At 49.3% G+C, this 22,386-nt stretch overlaps 1 protein-coding gene across 4 annotated transcripts; it reads right to left on the bottom strand.

The window, feature by feature from the left end:
• Positions 1 to 1,470: 1,470 nt before the first annotated feature.
• ZIC4 (Zic family member 4) lies at positions 1,471 to 22,367 on the bottom strand. Of its 4 annotated transcripts, none has more exons than XM_010354620.1 (5): positions 21,915 to 22,367; positions 18,276 to 18,360; positions 11,320 to 11,937; positions 6,352 to 6,667; positions 1,471 to 4,274 (listed from the first exon to the last, which is right to left on the bottom strand). In XM_010354620.1, coding segments are annotated over exons 2-5 (1,005 nt in total). In that variant the 5' UTR covers positions 18,346 to 18,360; positions 21,915 to 22,367; the 3' UTR covers positions 1,471 to 4,273. The 4 variants fall into 4 exon arrangements, with proteins under 4 accessions (XP_010352922.1, XP_010352921.1, XP_010352920.1 ...); XM_010354619.1 differs by lacking the exon at positions 21,915 to 22,367 and adding an exon at positions 20,928 to 21,074; XM_010354618.1 differs by lacking the exon at positions 21,915 to 22,367 and adding an exon at positions 19,511 to 19,830.
• Positions 22,368 to 22,386: the final 19 nt, after the last annotated feature.

Here is a 22,386-nt window from a genome sequence, read left to right as displayed (position 1 = left end):
AGCCTCCTGGGCACCCTGTCTTTTCTCTGCATTCTAGGGAATGATTCGGACCTCAATTCCTGAGTGCCCTCTCATGCAAGGCTTTCCTGGGAGAAATGGGAAGGTGTGGGTAGAAAGGCTGGGATCCTCTCTGGAACCATGGGCAGGAACAGCTGTGAAGACTCCAGGCAGCAGGATTGAGCAGAGAGCTCCGAGCCCCAGAAAAGCCTTGACTGGAAGTCCCGAGTTCATTCCTAATCCCCACTTGCTCCTTACCACAATGCTCAGTCGGTTAAAGGGCTTTAATGAGTGCTCTTTCTCAAAAAGGCCGGGTTGAGGAGAGGCCCCTCTAATCCGTCCCTGAGACGGAGGAAGGGGGCCCTTCCGCGAAAGGAACGGGAGGGGGAGCTAACTCCAGTGTTAACGCCCAGGGACCTCCTTTCTCAGGGATCCCATTGACTGGGACACGTCTTGGTTTCCCCTCGTGGCCGCCTTTATCACACCCGTGCGTCTCTCTCGCGCCTTTGCGCGCTGGGGTCCTTTCTCCCAGTGTTTTACCCAGGACTGCAGCCTTTGCCCTACGAATTGAGACTACAAGGTGTTCTCTAAGGAGACCCAGCATTCCCACCCTAGGAGTCATTGTCTTCCCACTCCATCCAGCCGCTTGCCCCAACCAAACCCACGGGAACCAACTTCTCAGGAGTTAAAAAAGTGTCAGGCGAAAGCCTCCTGAGCGGTAGGTGCAGGGGCAACAAGGTATGCGGGTATCTAGAGGTCCAGTGGCCACGCAGTGGAGGAAGGAAAATGGCTCTGGTGATTCATTTGAAATAAGTTTCCCAGTGGCTGGGCCAGGTAACAATGTGCGTGTATCAGATGCTGAAACTCACCAGATATCTCAATCGCGGCCCAGGGAAGTGTCATGTGGGCTGTAGCCCCCCAGTCTTCAGGCATAGAGACCTTCGCAGGTATCTGAAGAGAGCCTTGAGGTCTGAGCAATCACTTCTCCCAGATGGGGCAGGGTCTAGCTAGGAAGATCTCTGCGGGCAACTGTGCCTGAGACACTCCACCAGCGCTTAGTCAGGTCTTAAAGCCGAACTGTCCTGTCTTTTTCTTTCCTTGTTTTCATTCCCACCAGCTATTGGCCTTTTCTCTGGGAATTCAGACGTGGTTTATTAGATGTTGCTCTGAGCTGGAAATGCAGAAAGGTAGCCTTTCCTGGCAGACACTGAGAGCATCTTTTCAACTTTTTCCATTCTATAATGTATTAATAAATTGGTTGATGATGTCAGTGTCATTAGGGTGAAATTGGGATGAGAGAAGTTTTTGTCACAATGGCTTCTTTAGGGGGTCCCTCCATTTTGCTGTCCTGAGACTAAGCCCCCAGAGATATTTGTGTGAAGCAGTGAAGAAAGACTGAGGAGAGAATTGGAGGCTTCTGGAGGGCCTCAAATCTCTCCCAAGATGAAGAAACAATAACAGGACACCAGGATTCAAAAGAGGAAGGGAAACATCACATAATTTATTTCCAAAGAAAATAGCCAAATGGAGTGCCATGTACACAAAGGCCTTTGGAGGGAAAAGGAATCACAGATTTAATATCATTTATATTTACATATTTACAAGATCAAGCCATGGCTTTCAACTTTGTTGTTCATTCAACAATCACTTTCAGTCAAACAACTTTTTATCTTCAAGTTAGTTCATAATTTAACTGACACTAAAGAGACAGATGATAAATCACAGACAGTGTGGGTAGAGAGGGTACAAATAGTCTAAGGTTTCGGCCAGGCTTTTGTGTATATGTGAATTATGATTACAAAATGTTTGCCTGTCTGTATAATTCACATTCATTGCGATTATTACATTTTCTCATAAATTAGCAATATAAACAAACATATGGAGACCTCCAGTTAACAAATAAAATCAATATCAGAAACAACATTTTGCAGCAACTATAGTAACAGCATGGGTTACAGCTTGGAAAAACTTTACAAGTCATTTATTCAGCACACACAGTGTAGGGGGACCAGCACATCCTTATTTATTTAAACCACTTTTAAAACCACAACAGGAGTTTTGGGGAAACCTGAACTGGGTGAAAGTTTCTTTCCTGGGCACAATATAAAATGAACAACTGCACATGTGAATGAGGGGAAGGATGGGCATTTGCATGCATTTTTGATCACTATATTGTAGACCAAACCTTCTAAGCTTCAATTGCCAAGATTCTGAAGGAAACAGGAAATTAATAAAACATCTCTCTCCTTCAGCTATTCTCCTTCTTATTAATGGCAGAAAGGGCTTGTTGATTGCTGCTAGTGAGAAGAAATACACAATGGGTCTATTTTTAGCAGAAGTGGCTTTGAAGGAGCAGGAGATATTAACAATTGCTTGGCTGCAGTCTTAAGTTCCAAGGATCCTGGGCAAGAATATAGCAGCCTGAGGGGTACCAAAGGAAACCCATCCAGGTGAACCAACTTGGGCTGATTGAGTGCAAGTCAGAGCAGAAGGAAGCAGACACACAATTATGGACTTAGGGTATGTATTCTACTTGGACCCTCTCTGCATACTTTTCCTCATGTCCCAAAGCTTGTCCCGAGGGTCCCCCAACTTCTGCATACTTCACCAGGCCAAGCCCTGACCCTGATGTCTAGCATTGCTTTTGCTTATCACTTAGCAAGACTTAGTCTGAAAGTTATGTATTGGTGGAGTGTGTGGATATTTTTTTAAAAGAAATTTGATTTTTATCTCTTTAGAAACGGTTTGAAACTAACGGGGCAGAGGGAGTTTGACAGAGAGGAGAACAAATCGCTGACAAAGAACCTTTTACGTTTCATCAGCGTTGTTAGGACGACAAGCAGGAATGTCTCAGATAATAACTCCCACTTCAAAGATTTCTCAGCTCAATAGAAAGCGGACCATCCTTTTTATTTAACCACAAGGACTGGCACTAAAGAAGACTCCACTGTTTGATTTTTTTTTCACTGTGTTTATTTTTCCCCTATTCACTGGGGTACTTGGATAAAATAAACAACAAGACAATTAAGGGAACATGGCCTTCTAACTTTCCTGCCATCTTCCCCATATCCCCTTGGCCTTGGGCTCTTGAGTTTGCATCTAGGACAAGTCCAGGCCTAACGGTACCACACACCCTGCCTTAGAAAGAAACAAGTTTGAGGGGCTGCAAGAGACTTATGGGATGGAGAGGAAGAAGAGTGGTAAGGAAAGCCAGAGTGGAAATGTCCCAAGGGCACAGTCTGAACTCCTCAGACTCCCCCAGGGTGGCTCCCTTCCCCACAAGTCCCCATTAAACTTAAGCCTCCATCCTACTCAAGAGTCAGAAAGGCGATTTGCACAAAACTGAGCTTGGAATGCTCATTTGTTAAGCTTCGGAGGCTGCTTTAAAATCTTTCACTCCCGATCTTGGAGCCTCTTTGGTGGACAGTCAAGATGCACAGTCCTTGTGCTCCTCCCTTTCCTGAAAGTGTCCCCTGCTCCAAAGCCTCCCATATCAGGGTGCAGAGTGAATCCCTAAAAGCGGGCAAGTCGGGTTCTAGGAAGGAAGTATATACTGGAGAGCGCAGTGACAGTATTAAATGGCGTGAAAGCAAAGGTCAGCGCAAATGTATCTTAATAGAGTGTCTGCAGTGAAGTGTGCCGCCTTTGAAGCGGCCGCTCCCCGCGCGTATTTCCATGGCGAGCCAAACGCGGCATGCTGATGCACCGTCAAACTCACACTTTCAACCCCAAAACCCGACTCTTTGAACAACCCAAGCTTGATTAGACCTTTCTCCTTTTCTTTCCCCTCTTACAAACCATTTCCTCGCCTTTAGAAACTCGCCATCAAACCCAAATGCGCCCTCTGATCACCGCAGAAAGCAGAAACAAAGAGGGCTGAGCGGCGATTCAAGCGGCTCTTTTCTTCCTTCACATTATTATCCATTTTTATTATGATCGGGTACAAGTGCCCATTCGCGTGGGTTTTGTTTACCGGAAATTAAATGAAAATGATTTAGTCCGCGTCAAACAAAAATATATACTTGTATACACAAGAAAAAAGGTCTGTTAGACGTAAATATTATGTCCTTAATGAAAAGCCTGGACGGGCTCCAGGCTTGGCCTTTCAGGATTTCAGTGCGACTTGCCCATTGCCATAGAAATCCTAACTTACCATGAAGATGCACCGTGGCGAAGAAACACTGCTTTGTGCGCGGGCCCTTTGATGTAGCAGGCGCAAGATGCGGGGCGCTCAGCTGCGCGGAGCGAGATTACCTTGCGAGCAACGCGATGGACATCTGTAACAAGCAAATGAAAAATTAAAGGCGATTAGTGGCCGACCAAACATTTTTGTTTTATTTCATTATTTTAGATTAGGATAGAAGGCAAAATGGGGGGGAGGGGCTTAGAAACAGAAGAGAAAGGAAAGAGTCCTACTTCAGGAAGGGGGACTTTTTCAACATAGGCAGAAGCAGTAAGTTCCGCAAATGCCCTCTGTACCTTAGTGGTGGGGTTGGTGTTTGACTATGGGAAAGAGTTGTTTGTTGCCGACTGCTCGCGCTGGGTCAGGCAGCCTCTGGGCCCTATTGTATTAGGGGGAGGCAGGAATTTCAGTCCCCCTTTCTCAAGGACGGATTCACTAAGGGTGTATTTGGAAGATGGCATTTTTTATTTGGAGTCATGAAAATAGTTCCACTCCAGTTAGGATGTTATTTCATCTGATGAAAGTTGTGGGGACTGCGAGCAGGAGTGCTAATTGTCTAATGGTGTCTGAAGAGGAGAGAGCAGAAGAAAATTCATTAGTGACAGGGCCAGGACTTGTTTGTTGGGCTCAGATTTTAAAATTGAGCTCTTTTGTGGGGCCCTCCCCAGAGAGAAAACCCACCTCCCTCCCCAGCACACACATACTGATTTTCAAATTCTTAGGGAACTGGAATGAGTCTGCCATAGCTTTATTATTTTATTTTATTTTACTTCTTCAAATCGTAGCTAGGATTTGGGGGCAGCCCTATTCTCCCTGCGGGGGGGGGGGGGGGGGAACAGGACCTGATTTTTTTTTCCCTTTGGCAACAATTGCAAAGGTCTTTCTCCCCCCCTCCTTCAACATCTGGTTCTTTTTTTCTGGAGACTTCATACGCAGCATATCAAATACACATTCAATCTAGACTCACTGGTTGTTTGCCTTTACAATATTTATTACTGTTGATCATTTCTCTAGTCTCTTCTACACCTTTTTAAAAATAAAACCAACATTGTGCAATTATTGACAAAGACCGTCAGCGAATTGACGCGATTCACCCAGACACGGCCGCCTAGGTCAGGTCCCTCCACTTTAGAGGCCGCGACTCAGTGACGTCATCAGCTCGCTCTACACCCGGAGCCCAAGAACCTACAAGACTTCACAGGCAACGCCTCTACAGGGGATGGGGTGGGAAAAGGACCCGGGGAGGCCTCACAGCATTGAATCCTGAAGCCTCTCTGGTGTTCCTTTGTCTGTATTTCTTGTTGTTTGAATTGACTCGCCACCCCACGTATACAATGTATATCGAGTCTGTGGATGACAGGCAGATATTTATCTGTGTGCCCAGGCCACTACATAGGGGTGGCAGCGTGTAACCACCACCCACCCATCCCCTGCTGAAAAGAGGATGAATCTTCCTTATCTCCTTTATAGAGGAGGTCGGAAAAATTAAGACTTGTGTACACTTTGTTTCAAAGGATACCTAGGGACGGGGAAACCATAGGAAGGCAAAGAGGAAAGAAACTGGAGTCAAGAAAACGGCTCTGGAATTCCCTTTGCCTCCTTCCATCTATCTGAACTTCTGAGGTTGGAATTAATGTGGGGGAGGGAAGTGTTAGAGTGGGGGTGGGAGAGGCCCAGTTCTCCAGAAAAATATTTCCCATCCTGCGAAACATGCGGGAAATTTGTGGCTTTACTTTTGTCATCTGAAGTGGCCAGGATTGCACCTAAATTCTCCAATTTTTTTTCCATCTCCCTGTCTCTTTTCACCCCTAACACTGGTTTTATGATACTCAATCATGAAGGCGCGTGTGGGGGTGATGGTGCTGAGTGTGACTATAGAATAAATAGGGGGACCATATTTATCTTTTAAAATAATGGACATTATATTAGCGTATTCAGTGAGCTCTAGCAACTATTACAGGTGGCCGGCCGGCCTTCCTTCCTTCCGCCCTCTCCCTCTTCATGCCTCAGAACCGTGGCCTACTCTGCATCCGGTGTGTGCGGAAGTAGCAACCACAGAGGCAGCCCTAATACCGGGGACAGCGGCGGCAGCAGCAGGGCCAGGTGGTAGCTCTTGGCTGAGGATCGCGGCGGGGATAGCCGCGGTGGGGCACAAGCCCTGACACACGTACCATTCGCTCAAGTCGGCGCTACGCGCCGCCACCGCCGCCGAGGAGGCCACCTGGGACTCGTGGCCGCAGTCTGACGAGGGCGACACGAGGGCAGACGGTGTAGCCGAATCGTAGCCAGAGCTGGGCGGCGGCGAGCGCCCGTGCACCTTCATGTGCTTACGCAGCGAGCTAGGGTGCGTGTAGCACTTGTCGCAGCCCCGCACCTTGCACGTGTATGGCTTGTCGCTAGTGTGCACGTGCGAATGCTTCTTGCGGTCGCTGCTGTTGGCGAAGCGCCGCTCACAGCCCTCGAACTCGCATCTGAAGGGCTTCTCGCCTGGCGGAGGCAACGCAGAGACATTAGTGCTCGCCACCCTCCCCCTCCCCCCAATTCGTCTCTCATTTTCTGGAAAAGAACTGCAAAAGATTTTCAGAAATCTCTTTCCAGGTGCTCAGGTCGAGCACCCCATTCTCTCGTGCAGAGAGCGCCCCCGGTGCACTCTCCTGAGCTCCTGCATCCCTTCCGCCTTCCTGGTCTGGGCTCAAGGGGAGGGTAGGGAGGAGGAGCGACAGTGACTCCATCTTAGTCGAGTTTTCATCCTCGAAAATCCTATTCCACTCTGATTATTTCCTCCAAATTTTCTCCACTTGGAACCAGAAGCACCTCTGTTTGGAAATACATTAACGGAGGAGCTCACAATATAGTTAACGGGGAAGCTCACATCTGCTCGATTTAAAGTTGCCGTTTCAGCCAAACGTCTCTGCCCCTACCCTGCCCAGCCGTTCATCGCCCCCCGCCCCCACTCACATCCTGGCCCAAATTGTTTACTAAAGTAGGTTTTGCGCAAACGCCAAAGCGATGAGATAATTTAAGGATGCGCAGCCGATGCACATGGTGTGTGCATAAAGTGGATTCGTGCTGCAGGGAAAGGTATTCTGAGCAATGATCCACTTCAGAGGAGATTTTTACTGGATGTGGAGCCCCCTCCCTCTCCACTTCTACCCCCCGAGGGCAAACATTTAGCAGCATTCTTCAAATCTTGCCTAAACCGTCCGGGATCCCTCCAGATACGCTCGCCAGCAATAATATTTTATTACGCTGCTCCAGAGGCCTCCTGGAGACCTTGCTGTGGGCAGCTGGCCCTCCCAGTCCGAAATGACGTGCGATGTCGACCAGTCTCCCCAGACCACCCCCACCTGGCTGTCGGGTCTCTCGGGCCTAAGACGAGGGGTTGGCGCAGTAGGGTCCACACAGGCCGAGTGGGATCCGAGGTCTCTACCGCAACCACGCCCTTGAGCGCTGAGGCTTCGGGAAGAGAACAGCTGCAGCTCTTAGGGCAGGCCCGGCTCTGCAGACTGGAGGGCGACCGGGAGGCTGGGATAGGCCTGGGAGGGGCTGAGATCGGTGGCTGCGATGCCCTGTAGAGCCGAGGGAAGGCGCGAGTGCACGTTAGAGTGATAATATTGGCCGGACTGAGCCCCAGTCGGGGAGCTCACGGCCACCTGAACTCGCTGACGTGTGGGAGAGGAAAGGATCCCGAGAATCCAGAAGCCTAGATTCCTGCCGGACCTGCAAGTGCTGCGGAAATGGGGGAAGAAGGTTCCTGGGCGCTTTAAACAAATGGCTGCCTCCCAGCGCTATGAGTTAAGGGACCGGCTACCTAGCATCTAGCTGAGGAGGAAGACGCACAGTTGGAGAACTGCTGCCTTTGTAGCTGCTTCTCCCGCCGCATCCAGGAAAGACAGGCGCTTTCCTGGGGCTGGTTAAAACAAACAAAGCCCCAGTTTCCGAGCCCTGTCGAGGCTCGGACAGAGAGGTTTGCGCACAACCCGCACTTCTGCGCAATCAGCGCCTCCTGAGCCCGGGTCTCTGGCACCACCCGGTCACTGGATTCCCACCCTACAGGAGCACAGCTAGTACACTGAACCCTCTGGAAGGTGTTGGCACCTGCCATTTAGCAGAACACAGGCACCATTTTATAAAACAGTGAGAGAAAGGTGCGGAATAAATCAGTATTCCTATTTGCCCCTCGTTTTATCTCCTCTGATTCCTGCCAGCATTTGCAAACCCAAAACTTTCTTCCTTCTCTTTCAAAAAAAAAAAAAAAAACTTACAAAAACAAAAACAAAAACAAAACAAAAAAAAAAAAAAAAAAACGTACAATTCAAGGCCTGCAAGAGAAACCAAGGCTAGTTTAAGAAAACAGAGGTGAAATGGAATTTGAAGTTGGTGCCCCTCCCCAACAACCCCTCCCCGCCCCCGCGCCACAAAAATCCCGCCAAACGCTTATCCGATCTGGTGAGCGCCTCGCTGGACATTCACGTAAAACAAAAACAATTATTTCGCTCCAGACGAGGAGCAGAGGAGACAACAGCAGTGCAATGAGTGATACTGGCAGCCGGGAAGTTCGCAGGCCCCTAGGAGGCCAGGTGAGGCTGCGCCCCAGCTTGCTCCGGAGCTGCAGGAGGCGCCCTGGTCTCCGCGCTTGACATCACCCCCGCCCCCCGCCAACTCCTGGCCTCCAGTCCTTCCCCCTCCCTCCAGCTCCCTGCACTGCGCCCTGGGTGGGTGGGTGAATGTGAAGAGGCAGCGTTGGGCTAGGCCCCTGCAGCCCACCCGGAGCGTCCTAGGCCTGGGGCTGAGCTGTGAGACACCCAGATTGTCATCCCAGAGGCTCTGCAGCCCGGAAAGGCCTCCTCTCCAACCCTGCGCCGGGTCCACCGGACAAAGTTCGGAAGCTCGGGGCAGCTGGGCCAGCGCCATTTTCTCGCACTTGTGGCTGGATCTGGTTGTCCCGGCGACTGCGCCCCGGCGCGGTCTCTTCTCCTCTACCTCGGATCCCCAGCTCTGACTCGCCCTCAGACGCCGGGGAAGGTGTGACGAGCTCCCGGCCCCGGCCGAGGGGTCCCAGGAGAGAAGCTGGGTGGCGGTGGCCAGGCAGACCGCGGTAGCTGGCCCTCGCCTCCCTCCTCGAGGCACCATTGTTCCGGGATCGCTGTGACCGCCGCAAAGTGAATCCTTTCGGTGCAGACAGTCGCCTTCAAAGCCAGGCCCCGGATTCAGGTCAGGGAGAATCTCAACTCCTGAGAAATTTGCTCCTGTTTGCCACTTCCGCGACTCGAGGAAATGAAACGCCATTAATATTTGAAAAGGCAATTATTTTCCTGTTGAATCGAGAACTGTCTTCATGAATTATTTGTACTGAGGTCTATTGCCATTTGAGAAACATTCTCTCTCTCTCTCTCTCTCTCTCTCTCTCTCTATCTCACTCTCTCTTTCCTCTTTTTATTACTTAGGAGGCGGATTTGAGGGAAATGCCCGAGCAGGCCAGACTCTGTAGTTTGTTGTTGGTGGTGTGTGTTTTTGTTTGTTTGTTTGTTTTTGTTTGTTGTTCCCCCCACCCCCACCCCCACCAGGAATGAATCAGGGGAGCCGAAAGAACGCACAAAATTCTGTCCTGAAAAGACGAAAACCTGAGCCAGCCGTGGCGCACTGAACTTGCTTCTCTGCTGTAGGTCGACTGTGCTAAGAATTTAACCATTTTCTGCTTCACAGACTTCAAACAGTGGGTCGGCAAAGAGCTGTAAAAGTTTGTTTGTTTTAAAAAACAACAACTCTGTCATTAAAGATGAGTTCCTTCTCCAGCTCAGGACTGCGAATCTACCTTCCGGGTGTCCTCCTCCAGCTCCCGGAGTAGCAGGCCTGGGACCAGGATTCGAGAGTGACCTACCACCCCTTCCCGGAGCTAAAACTTCGGGTGAGGGGGTGAGATCCTTGTGACATTGTGGGAAACCCTGAAAAGAGCTCAGGGAAACTGTACACTTCCAGACAAGCTTTAGAAATAAAGTGTCAGGTTCCAAGTGGACTTTGGTCTGGTCTCCGCGTGTGCCAGTGTCCGGGCCATGGACCTTCCCCGGGAAGAGAGAGTTTGGGGAGAAGATAGGCTTTAGCACAACTAGCCTTAGTCAATTCTTTGACTCCAGCAATTGTCGACGTTCCAGCAAGAATAGGGGCGAGTAAGGTACGGCACCGGGCAGTAGGAGAAGTGGGGCACCAAGCTGGAATTTATTTTATTTTCTCCTGTCTCCACTAGTCCCCTTCTCCTGCCCCCAAAATGGGGAAGAGGAGAAAATGTTGATTTCTTAAACTTCCAGGGAGGAGGAGCGAGAAAACCCTAACTAAGGAGAGTACAAACAATGGCTGCTAAACTAATTAATGTAACTTCACAGGCTATCCTGGAAGTGTGAAAACTTTCTCCTTGCAGTTGCGTTAATTAGAGATGCTCTGGCCAGAGGAGTTCAATTTTGCAGGCTCTTAAACGGGACTCCTTTTTTTCTGTTAACTAGAAATAGCAGATGTAGTTGACACATGTCCCCATTTCCCTTAACAACTTGGTAAATGATATTTAAGGTGGCTAGGTCCTATTAGGTCTGTGCTAAAGCAAAAGTGAGGGTTCACCAAACATCCCTCGTGTCTGGCCACCAAGGCTCAAAAATAGGCACAAAGTTAGCCCATTCGACTCCCAACTCCTAAAGAAGGCTCCAGGGACTGGTAAACCCTCAGACCAGGTGGGCCAGGTTATCAGGAAGACAGGTGGAAGAGTTCTGCCCTGCAATTCCAAAGGGACCAGGAAACAAGTTAGACAGTTGTTCTTATGTCTTTACGACTTTGGGGAATAATGCTGTTTTTAAATATCTCAAAATCAAGCTCTTAAGCAGAGATCACATGTCTGCACACACAGGGTCTTAGGCACGTTCACCCTTGTCCCCCCAGAACAGAAATCCCTCACTATCCTCCCTACACACAGCCTCTGGAAACTTCTGTGATTCTAAGAATAGAAGCGCATAATTAATATTTTATGGCCTTGGCTCATGGTAACAACACCAAAATATCTTCCCCCTCCCCTCAGTTGGGACTTGAGGAAATCCAGACCTGAGGGCCTGCTTCCCCAGAGGGTCCACACGCGACAGACAGCGCCGAATACTGACCTGTGTGAGTTCGTTTGTGTATTTTGAGATTTTCTGATCTAGCAAAGACCTTCCCACACCCCGGGAAAGGACAAGGGAAGGGCTTCTCGCCCGTGTGCACGCGGATGTGATTTACAAGTTTGTATTTGGCTTTGAAGGGCTTGCCCTGGCGCGGACACTCCTCCCAGAAGCAAATGTGGTTGGCCTGTTCCGGGCCGCCGACGTGCTCCACGGTGACGTGCGTGACCAGCTCGTGCATGGTGCTGAAAGTTTTGGAGCAGAGGCTCGGGGGCGCGGTGCCGTCGGCCGCCAGCCACTTGCAGATGAGCTCCTGTTTGATGGGCTGGCGCATGTAGCGGAAGAAAGCGCCAGGACCGTGGGGCGCAGCGAGGTTCACCGTCAGGTTCATGCCCCCGTAGCCATGCAGAGCTGCGGCAGCTGCCAGGGCGTCGCTGCGGGCCGCAGGCCCTGGCGGGAAGGGTTCTGGCCGCGCGTACATGTCTCCAGGGAGCCCCAGACGCAGGAGTCCATTCAAAGGATGGCTGGGGGAGGCCTGGGGAGGCTCCTCATGGAGGCCCGGGAACACCGAGGGGCTGGAGGCGGCGGTGAGCTGGGGGCCATGGTGTCCAGAGCTGCTACCTGTTGTCGAAACAAATAGCACGCATGAGAACCGGTGGGGTGGGCTGCACGCTCTTCCCTGGGCCCCGGGGGGCAGGCCCAGCCCAGACGCACTACGGACTCTGCAGTCAGCCGTGGAACTCAGAGCCAGACCGCGCCAGCAGTGAACCCGGTGGACAGAGCAAGGCCAAACACTTTCGCCGCCGTTGGGCCGGATTGCTGTTCGGCCAGGTCCCCTGCCGTGCCATGAGCTGGAGAGGGATGGTAGCGGCACAGTAGATGTAAGGGGTAATGGAAGGCGCAGGGCTGAGTCTGTGGGTTGCTGGGGATTCTGCTCCAGAGGGGTAGGACCTGAGCCCCAAGCGCACTTTGGCGGCCAACACCCCGGGGCGCTCCGGGGCACGGTACCCCGCCGGGGAGTGGAGATGATAGAAATGATGGTGTTGGAGGTGGTAGTGGTTCGGAAGCGCCCCAGCCATATATATTTTCAGTGCCACGCTTGGCTAGGAGAGAGCGACCGGCTGCATGCCGGCCCAGGTTGACCGGAGCTCCCTTTACCGGGCCACTAACACCACTGCCACCTGACAGTGGGGAGGGGAAAGGAAAACCACACAAAAAAACTTCTGTAAAGTTTTTTTTTTCTTTCTTTCGTTCTCTCCTTCTTCTCAAGGTTTGGATTTGGGCGCGCCTACCCCCTTGGCTATTAATGCCAACGCGAAATCCTGCACACTACAGAAGTAGCAGCAGGGCGCGTTAGGAAGTCAATAGAGATTCAGCGCCGTGGCCCGGACCCACAGAGAGGAACAATTGCCTGGGTCGCCCATTGGCCAGCGGCCGGGTCCGACGTCAGTGATGACAGGTCCTGCCGCACGCGGTCTGTCTCCCTCTCTCTCACTTCCTCGCTCCACCCCCAACCCCCTCACACACCTCTCCCTCAAACACACACCCTCCTTCCCTCCCTCACCCCACCCCCACAGCATCTCACGCTTCTACTGCTCATGCGCTCTGACCTGGGCACAAATCCTTTTCTCTCTCCTTGAGCCTCCTCCCCATCCTCTCCGGAAAGCTGAGTGGATCAGTTTTGACTCAGGGCTCCTGGAAGTACTCGGGACTGGGTTATGCCACCATTCACCACAACTTTGGGGAGGGAGCATTGCGCTGCTCCTAAAGTCCTCTCGGGACCTCAGTCGGGGCTGATGGCTAGCATAGTGTGCGCAGAGATGGCGGTCTGGTTGGGCAGTTTGTCCCTGTAGCCTGCAAGAGGAGGGGGTCGGGATCGAAGGACCAAAGGAAGCTGCTGACTCGGGGGCCAGGAGCTGAGAAACTCCTAGGCTAGCAGTCTTTGAGCCTAATTTTATTTTTTGGCTTTCTCCGAAATGTCTCGTTTCCCTCATCTTTCTGGCTCTTTTCGTCTCTCTTATTTTCCCCAAACCCTCTACCTCACTTCGTCTTCTTTGCTTCTCCCCTCCCCCTCTTTTTCCTCTATACTCTCTTCCCATTTAGCCTTGCAGGCCCCTCCTCCCCGGTGTTGGAGAGCTCAAAGGCGCGCGAAACCCAAGGATCTGGCCCTTACCAGGGACGGGATTAAGCGGGAAGTGGTGACGGCCTGGAAAGGCTGGGCTCGAACCCATGCCTTCCTGAAAGGACCCTCCCCTCCACAAGTCACACCCACCGGCGGGCCGGCTTTCCAAAGAAACAAAGGAGTCGGGCGTGCATCCAGGAGAAACAGGTTTTCGCTCCGGGATCTCCCCGCGCCAATTAGGGATCCTGAGCGCTATACCCTGCAGTCGTAAGGAGCCCCTGGGAAAGGGGGTTTAAGGGTGACTTCCACTTTCAGCAAGCTTCCTCTGCTTCCTCCTAGCTCGTCTTAGGCCTCTCTAGAGAGTGCACACCGCGTTTCCCCGTCCGGGCTCTGAGAGGGCCTGCAGGCCGCCTCCCACAAGATGCCCTCCAGTGCTAGGGGGCCCACTTTGGTGGGAGGGGGGGCGGTCGGTTTAATAAAACTTAAGTTCTGGCCCAGTCGAGTGTGGCAAAAGCCGAAGGGCGGGGAATTGGGGGGCTTTGGGGGCGGGCGGGAGTCCTTTGTCTGAGCAGACCGGCTAAGGTCAGCTGCGTCGTCCGGCGATTTAAAGGGCTGCTGACCTGGACTCCTGCCTTGTCGTTGCAGCCGAAAATGCCAGCCTAAGTGCTTGGGCTTCCCTGACGGCCATAAATAGTGCTCCCCAAACAGAGAAAGGCTTGTATTTTTAAGAAAAGTTTTAAAGATTGAGTTAAATATCCCATACCCCTTAGCAGAGGCTAGAAGTTCCGGCAGATTACCAGCAATGCTGAATAGAAATGGACTGAATTGCCCCTCCCCCCATCACCAGCACCAAGGATTATTCTTTTACATTTCCTGGTCGGTAAATAAGGGTTAAAAAAATTTTTTTTTTAAATAATTAACTGATGTATAACAGTTGGCAGATTCTTTGAGACCTTCATTTAATGCATTGTTCCTCCCTCGGGTGCACTTTAGGGAGGGATTAACTTCCACAACAATTTCTCTCCACTTAGACACGTCCAGGTCTTTCTGCTCCTCCTACAGGAAGAGCTTGGATAACTCTACCAATAGATACTCTGTCAGTATTAAAAATAAAACAAAACAAAAAACAGAAGAGTATTTGACTGCCAGACCCCCACTCCCTACTCTCAAAACCAAGGACTTCCACACAGCAGTTTTGAGACCAGACTCTCAGGATATGCCTCTCTGGCTTTCACCTTCTCCCATGGTTTACTCCTCCACCACCAGGCACCAATTCTCTGATCCTTCCCCTGTCTTCCCTTCATCCAAGCAGTGGTGTGGCCAGGTTTCCAGTGAAAGGTTTCCACATCTCAGTGAGTCATTTCACGTCTCCCCACCTCACAGGTGTATGTTGAATGATGCAATTGTCTAGGCAACTCTGGACTGAACCCATGAAGGGCTCCAAAAAGCAAAACAAAAGACAGAGTGTGTTCTTCTCTGAGACTCCTTGCCCAGCTGTTTTTACTATCCACATCTTAATACTGAACGTATTCAGCTTCTGTGGTATTCAGGTTTAAGTGCAGGGCACTTCTGCAATAGTCCGGCAATTAAAATATTTTTTCTCCCCTGGAACCTAGGTAATCTACAACTAACAGTTCAGAATGTTTGTCAAACTCATTCACTTTAGCTTTAAGACTCTAATTTGCACAAACATGGACTTTTTTCTTTCTTTCTTTTTTTTAGAGAGTCTCGCTCTGTCACCCAGGCTGCAGTGCAATGGCGTGATCTCGGCTCACTGCGACCTCTGCCTCCCAGGTTCAAGTGATTCTTCCACCTCAGCCTCCCAAGTAGCTGGGATTACAGGCACCCAACATCATGCCCAGCTAATTTTTGTATTTTTAGTAGACACGGGGTTTCACTATGTTAGCCAGGCTGGTCTTGAATTATTGACCTCAGGTGATCTGCCCGCTTCAGCCTCCCAAAATGCTGGGAGATTAGAGGCGTGAGCCACTGCACCCGCCGGATTTTTTAATATATACACTGTGACCCCACCTCCATTAAAAGCTTTGAATAACAGTATAGACAGACAGGAGAAGAAGGGTTTTTAGTTGTTTGAGGCTGTGAAACCCTTAGGAAGCTTGGTGAGTCTGTTGAACTCCTAATAGTCCAGTATTTGCTGCACATATTCATCATAGAAGAAAACACTAACTTTCCAATAGAAGGTTGTGAAAATAAAGATGCATTTTTTTCTCATCCAAGTTTATGGGCCCTCTGGAGTTCTAACCACTGACTCTCTGGACTCCAGGGATAAGAAACAGAGGTTTCATACACATAGTCTGCTAGCATACTACACACTCTCTGTTAGTCACTTTGCCTTTGAAAAGCTTTGAACTTGTGTATGACTTTTTTGTGCCAGCAGCAAAAGGGCAAACACATCTGATTCAGCCAAAATCATGGAGAGTAGGCTGGCCCCATGGAGCTCCTTCCCAGATGCAGCCTTCTCTTGAAAGCTGAAAACATCTGGACCTATTTTGGGTAGCTGCTTCTTGCTTGAGTAGCCAGGGGTCAGTAGACCTGCAGGTCACTGAGGTTGCCTGATCTTTGGAAGTTCCTTAGAGGCATATGGTCTATATCTTGGTTGGCTAAACCCAGCAATGGAACCAGACATTCTCCTAGAAGGACATTTCCCCAGAGACAGCAATAAGGGAAAACCAATTGTACAACTAATATTTACAGACAAGGAACTTTGGGCAATTACATAAGGGTCTTCAAGGACCTCCTTATATCTTTGAAATAAGCCCCAAAGCAGTATCTAGTTGAAGGTGATAGGGCATCAACATCTGAGAGGCATAGTTTAGTCTTTAGAGATATTATTTTGAGTCTTCCAGAGCCCGGGAAGCAGGGAACCCAGGCTACAGATATTATCAATTGAGCAGGCTAAGGAATGGTGTCTCCTCAGTGGTCTTCAGATTTTTTTTTTTTCCAGAAACATCTCACTATACATGTCCCCAGCACCAAATGTTTGACTGATGCATTCTATTCCTACCCATGCCTGGAGCTATAGCATTCTTAAGTCTACTTTTCTGCTTCATTTGTAGAGAAAAAGAATATCTCACAACCCACAGATCTTTAGCAGATGTCAAAATGAAGCACTGGAAGCTTGTTTTCATGGGGACCTATTTGGAGTATATTCCATCACTAGACCCCAAATATCTCTCAATCTTCAGAGCCTCTGCAAACCAGTGCCCAGAATCATGCCCTAAGCACTTTTGCTCACCCTTCCCAGATGAATATAATGGCATAAACAAGTGATTTCCTAGTTCTACTTTCTAGAAACAGAACATTCGGTTGCCCTACCATCTGCCAGAGCTCCTAAAATTGCTGGTTTGAATGTCTGATCTCACTCTCTTGGAAAGGGGGGGAAAAAAAGGAGCATATTTCAAATCAACAGCTCGGCTATTTTTCCATTTTAATGTTTTAAACAATGCTAAATTAAATGATGATTATTTGCTGTAAGTTATGCCCAGATCAGCAGCTGGGCCCTACTCAGCTGAGGGCCACTCTATAGAACCTGGCTAGAAACAAGTCTTATCATTTGAATGTTCTGCATCTGAATCAATTGTCACTTGTTCAGTTCTTTCTTCCCTGTCTCTGTCCAGGTTGCAATCCTACACAGAAGTAAATTTCTTTAGAGGCTAGTCACAGACAGACTTCAAGATTCCTACAGAGGGAGGTTGTCTCTATTCTTATGCAAAGAAATAACTTAAGCCCCAGGAGCCCATCCATATTTCTAAGCCCAAATTGTGCAAAGGAGATGAGATCTTTTAGGATTTTGGCAATAAAGGAGGATATTCTTCTCCTCTGCTATGGAAATTTGAGTTTTAAACATCATTAATGGAACTGAGTATGGAAGAAAATATGCTTGGATTGGCTTTAATTTCCAAGCAAGGATTCTACAAAGCATCCTGTGACAAAAGCTTAGGAAACATTGCTTTTGGATCTTCCAAAACAGCATTAAGGAATTGAAACAACTGAATTTACATAATAACTCATACCTCTCTTGAGACTTTTGCCATCACATCATCCCCAAATAATATAGAGAGCCATTTTCTGAGTTGTCTATTTGACTTTGGTTAAGAAAGTTCCTTTGCCTACCAATGAGGGAACATCTTTGGAGGCAACCATCAGCTAGTGATATAGTTGAAATGAGGAAAACTAGATGCCTGGAAGGGAAAACACCCAACCCTAAATCATATGCTTATTCTAAATGGAATATTAAATTAAATTCTTCACAATGAAGGTATTCCTGACAGAGCAGCTGTCAGTCACTCCCTGGTCAGACACCACATTGTGGAAACCTCGTTGCTACCACATTGCACAAGGCTGGTATCCCTGGTAAAGATGATGTATATCATGTAAACCCCATCATCCAGATCAAAGTCAGCTTCTTTCATGGAAGCCAATACATGTCAAACCTCATTCCAATCAAATTGTCCGGAAATGAATTCAAGATGAATATGTCATAGAATAACGTGACAGTGGAATTGCAGAAGGTCAGGGGTGGTTGTTTCAATGAGAGAATCGTCAAATATTAATTCTGGAACGTCCAGATGAGTAGGCATTGAGGGGGATTAGCCGGCTGCTGGTGGGATGTTGTGTCATTGATTTGTGTGCAAATGTATTGAACACCAAGGTGTTCTAAGTTTCATTTGAATTCAAGAAACTCCACCCAAACTCTCAACCTAACATAAACGAAAGACAAAACAAAACTTCCTACTTAAAAAAAAAAAAGAAAGAAAGAAAGAAGAAGAAGAAAAGAAACTAGCAAACCAATATTCAAAGGAGGATTTTAACTTACTTGACTCTTTCAGAGTGTTTCGGTAAAGCCGTAATCGTTTCCTCATCACCAAGGATGTCTTGTATCTCATTTTCTGACTTTGAGCCTGTTTGGGAAGAAAAGAGTGACAGTCACTAGTTAAACAATTTTATACATCTGTGTGACAACATTCTGTGGCTTGAATGTATGAATGAAAGAAGGTGTTGATCTGAAGATCTTTCGGTCTTTCTTTGATCATTTTCAAATTTTGAAGCTAAAGAAAAGGATTCTGCTGGGAACTGCCCATTTTGCAAAATAATATATCTTTGGTGATAAAAACATTGAAAAATTATAACTTCCCAGCTAGGTTTTTATTTGAAACTCCTTTGTTGTTCTGCCTTGCAATCAGAAGTAAGCTCTCTTTCAGTCAGTGCTCAAAAACCTGTAGCTTCTCGAATTTGAATTAATTGTATAAGAAATCTTATTATTTTTCTGAAGTTTATTAACTGAAATTTAGTGAGGTGTGGTGGGGAGAGTCTACTGAACTCTGAGAGGTTAGCAGTTAAAATTTGATTTATAGCTGTTGGAACCAAGAAGAGAGGAATTTCTTTGCAGGTTTTCAAATCCTGCTCTGCCTGTGGTGGTGCAGAATTCCTTAGCCTCACATTTCCCACACCCCAGACCCATTTGGGATTCATCACCGGTTGACTTTTTAAAGTTAATACAAAATTTGTCAGATTAAAAAGGTATAATTTTAATCATTTGGTTCAAATCATCCACATTTCATAGTTGAGAAGGGTAGAAATAACACCTCCCATATGATGTACACATTACTTATCAGACTCACTTTGCAGCTAAAACTACCAAGCCATTGGCCGCCTTAAATACTTAAAGCCATCCTGAGGACCTCTGCATCTGTCAGGCAAGGCTGAGGCAGATGAGCAGCCAAACAGAAGCATCTACCCGGCCCCCACCCTCAATTTGGCCTAGAAAGAAAAACAGTCATTGAAAAGGTCTCAGGCTGGACAAACACAGCAAGTCCTCTGTCAATGGGGATGTCTGCCCACAGAACAAGCAGTTGTTTAACTTGTTGAACCACAGGCCAAATCCAAGTGGGACTCTGTTATCTTAAAGTGTATCTAGTTCTCTGTGCACAAAGATCTCTCTCTCTCTCCCCCTCAACCTCCAACAAGAATTCCAACTAGCTTGGCAGCTTTTACCCTTCCATCTCCCCTCTTTTCTAGGTCCAGGCCTGGGAGGCAGGGGGGTAGACTCACCTTTTCCCAGAGGGTATTATTATTTTCAATTATTTCTAACCAAAAGGCATTCTTCCCCAAAGGTAATAAGCTCCTTCCAGTGCAAATCAGGAAAGAAAGGAGGCCTAACTTTGCATTCCTACAGAAGGGCGGCATGCTGGGCGTCCTCGCTCTGAAATTTCCTCATGGCAGGATGTCTGGCATGGAAAAGTCCTGGTTGGTTGGCAACAATAGAATTTACTCTTTTGCTTCTGGGGGAAATGGGTGTGAGGTTCCCTAGAGATCTCTGTCCACCCATAGGGCTGCCCCAACCCAACTTCTAAGAGGTATGGATCACTTCTGCTCCAGGTCTTGTCAGCCTTTTGTGCACTGCAGACCCATAGACATGCAAACAAATGTTGCAGAGGTCGGACTAGGGCAGGCAACTTGGACCTTAGGAGGCTCTCTGTAGCATTTCCATCACCCAGCCTACACAGGGAACCAGGGTAAACATCTCCTTTCGTGCAAACTCTGACACCGCTTAGCAAACCAGCCAGTCATCTTGCTGAAGGAGAGGTGAGAAAATTTGGGAGCAATCCTGAGGCCCCTGGACCTGAGGTCTCAAACAACCACGGAATGTAGAAACTCAGTTTCGTTTTCCCCAAAGGCTTGCACCCCAAATCAACCACGGCCTCCTAATTACCAGTCCATAGCACGTCCTGGAGACTTTTTGGAATCTGCCCTTCTGCCTCCACCTTGAGAAGAGGAACTGGTGCCAGGGAGTTCCAGTGATTGATAGTGCCGGAGGAGAGCCAAGAAGGTGGGGCAGCGGGTAGGTGCAAAAAGCACATTTTTATTTGGGGGAGCCAGGGAAGCTGCAAGTTGTGGGGCTGACCTAGCCGGCGCAGGACTACCCAAGGTCAGAGGTCAGCTGCAGTTAGAGACTTCATTTCCCGAGCTGCTCCTTACTGATTAGCCGGCAGCGGGAAAGGCATGCCCACCTCTCCGCTGCAACTTGTCGCTGGCGGGCGCAGAGCAAAAACCCTGAAAGCTGGCTGGGAGCTCCGAGCCAGAGAAGAAACTGATCTCGGCCTTTGTCCGCTGCCTGATTTCCCCATCTGCACCCCGCACCATCCTGGCTTCCCTCCATTCGACCCTCAAGCTCCAGGAGTTTGCTGAGACTGGGTTGTGCAGGGGCTTTTACTCATTCTCCTATTCTCTAGAGGGAGAAGCTTGGGTTTCCCAGCTCGGGGCTGAAGTAAGTGTGGGCAGCCTCCGGGTGCCCAGAATAGAGTTTGTATCAGTAGATCACCTGCAGGATCAGGCTTGGCATTTAGCCCTCCTTTTGAATCACCCCTCCCCCAACCTGCAAGCGGCTGAGATAGGAGAAAAAAGAGCGGCGTGCAATGGTGTGGGTCGCTGCGAGGCCAATACTGTCGGAAAGCGGGGAAAACATAACCTTGGAATCCAAAGAGAGTTTCCTGAAGACGGTGACGGTCGAAGTGCAACCCTCCAAAGCCCCTCCGCTTTCCTAAGACTTTGCCATGGGCCATCCATCAACCCCAACTTTCAGATCCAACCTTTGAGCCAGTCCTAGCTTTCTTTCACAGCTCAGCTCTGTTCCCTCCTCACTTGCCCCTAATTTCCAATATCCCTGGGCCTAGGCTAGGGGCCAGAATCCTAGGAGCTGCGGCCTGCTCCCCAGAGAGCTAGTTGCTGCTCTTGTTCGCACTGGAGATAAAGAAAGCCAAGTCCCGAACCCACTGCTGGCCGCGCGCAGAGAGCAGATCCCAGCAGTCAGCTTCCTGAGGCAGGACCAGGATGAGGGAGGGCTAGGAACCGCCCGGAGGTGGACTCAGGCGGCATCTGCCATCAGGTTGGGGCGGAGAAGTTCCGTCGTCTTGCTGCCATCTGGGCTAACTTGGCTCTTTGACCCTGGAGAGGGGAAGCAGAGACCCTCCTAGCCATCCCCTTGGGGGCAGAGCAGAGATACCGCCTGTAAAGCCCCCCTCCCGGCACCCGCCTTGTTCATTTTTCGCGAGGGAAGCTCTGGGCTACGACTTCCATTCTTGTGCCCACGGTGGGGCACCCAGGCAATTTACAAGGAAAGAAGGGAAGACAGGCAGGCAACAAACTGCTCCTGGTTCTTGTACCAGTGGGAGCCCCATTTGACCCCCTTTTCCCTCCTCCTGGGAAGAAGGGATGGACTCATCCTAGGCGCTGCCCCTTTGCAGAAGGGCCCCCCTCCTCCCCTCATTGTCAGTGGGGTGGGGCCTGTATCCACGGTTGTGGTGGGGGGGGATGAAGGAGGAGATGGGGCAGAAAGACTGGCTGGGCCTCTTCCCCCACTGGGGTTTGGGTGCCAGTGGCCCGCTTGAGGGAACTTGCTACCCAGTCGCTGGAGGTACAGGTCTCATCTGTCTGCCCCCTGGACTCAGGCACTTACCCCACTCCACCTGTTGCCAGGATCGCCTCATTTCTGCACATCATTTCGGGGTGGCTGAGAGGGGACCACAAACCCCTCCAAGCCTCTCTTTTGTGGTTCCAGCGAGGCGGTCATCCTTCATTTCTCCTTTTCCAGCTTTCGGGAAGCAGTTAGGGAATGTATGATGAAGCAGAAATGAGCCGTCAGGATGATATTTTAATGGCTTATATGTCACGTTGGTGCATGTGGCTTTGAACTGGAGCCGCTCGCGTTTCCTGCAGAGAGCGCCGCAAATCCCACTTGATAACTTCTACAACCCACAACTTTTTTTTTTTTTCTCTCACATTCACTCTTACCCCTGTATGTTTGGATGTGTTTCCTAAATATATCCTCTTGTAAACGTCCCCGTTGGATTTTCCACGGACTGGAGAGGAGAAGACTGATTTTTCTTTTTTGAAGAATTATTTTCCCTCTCCCCCTCCCAACAGCTACC

This window comes from Rhinopithecus roxellana, chromosome 1, assembly GCF_007565055.1.
Source record: "Rhinopithecus roxellana isolate Shanxi Qingling chromosome 1, ASM756505v1, whole genome shotgun sequence".
In the NCBI taxonomy this organism is placed as follows: domain Eukaryota; kingdom Metazoa; phylum Chordata; class Mammalia; order Primates; family Cercopithecidae; genus Rhinopithecus; species Rhinopithecus roxellana.
The sequence above is the reverse complement of the archived record's forward strand: the minus strand, read 5'-3'. Positions and strand labels throughout refer to the sequence as shown.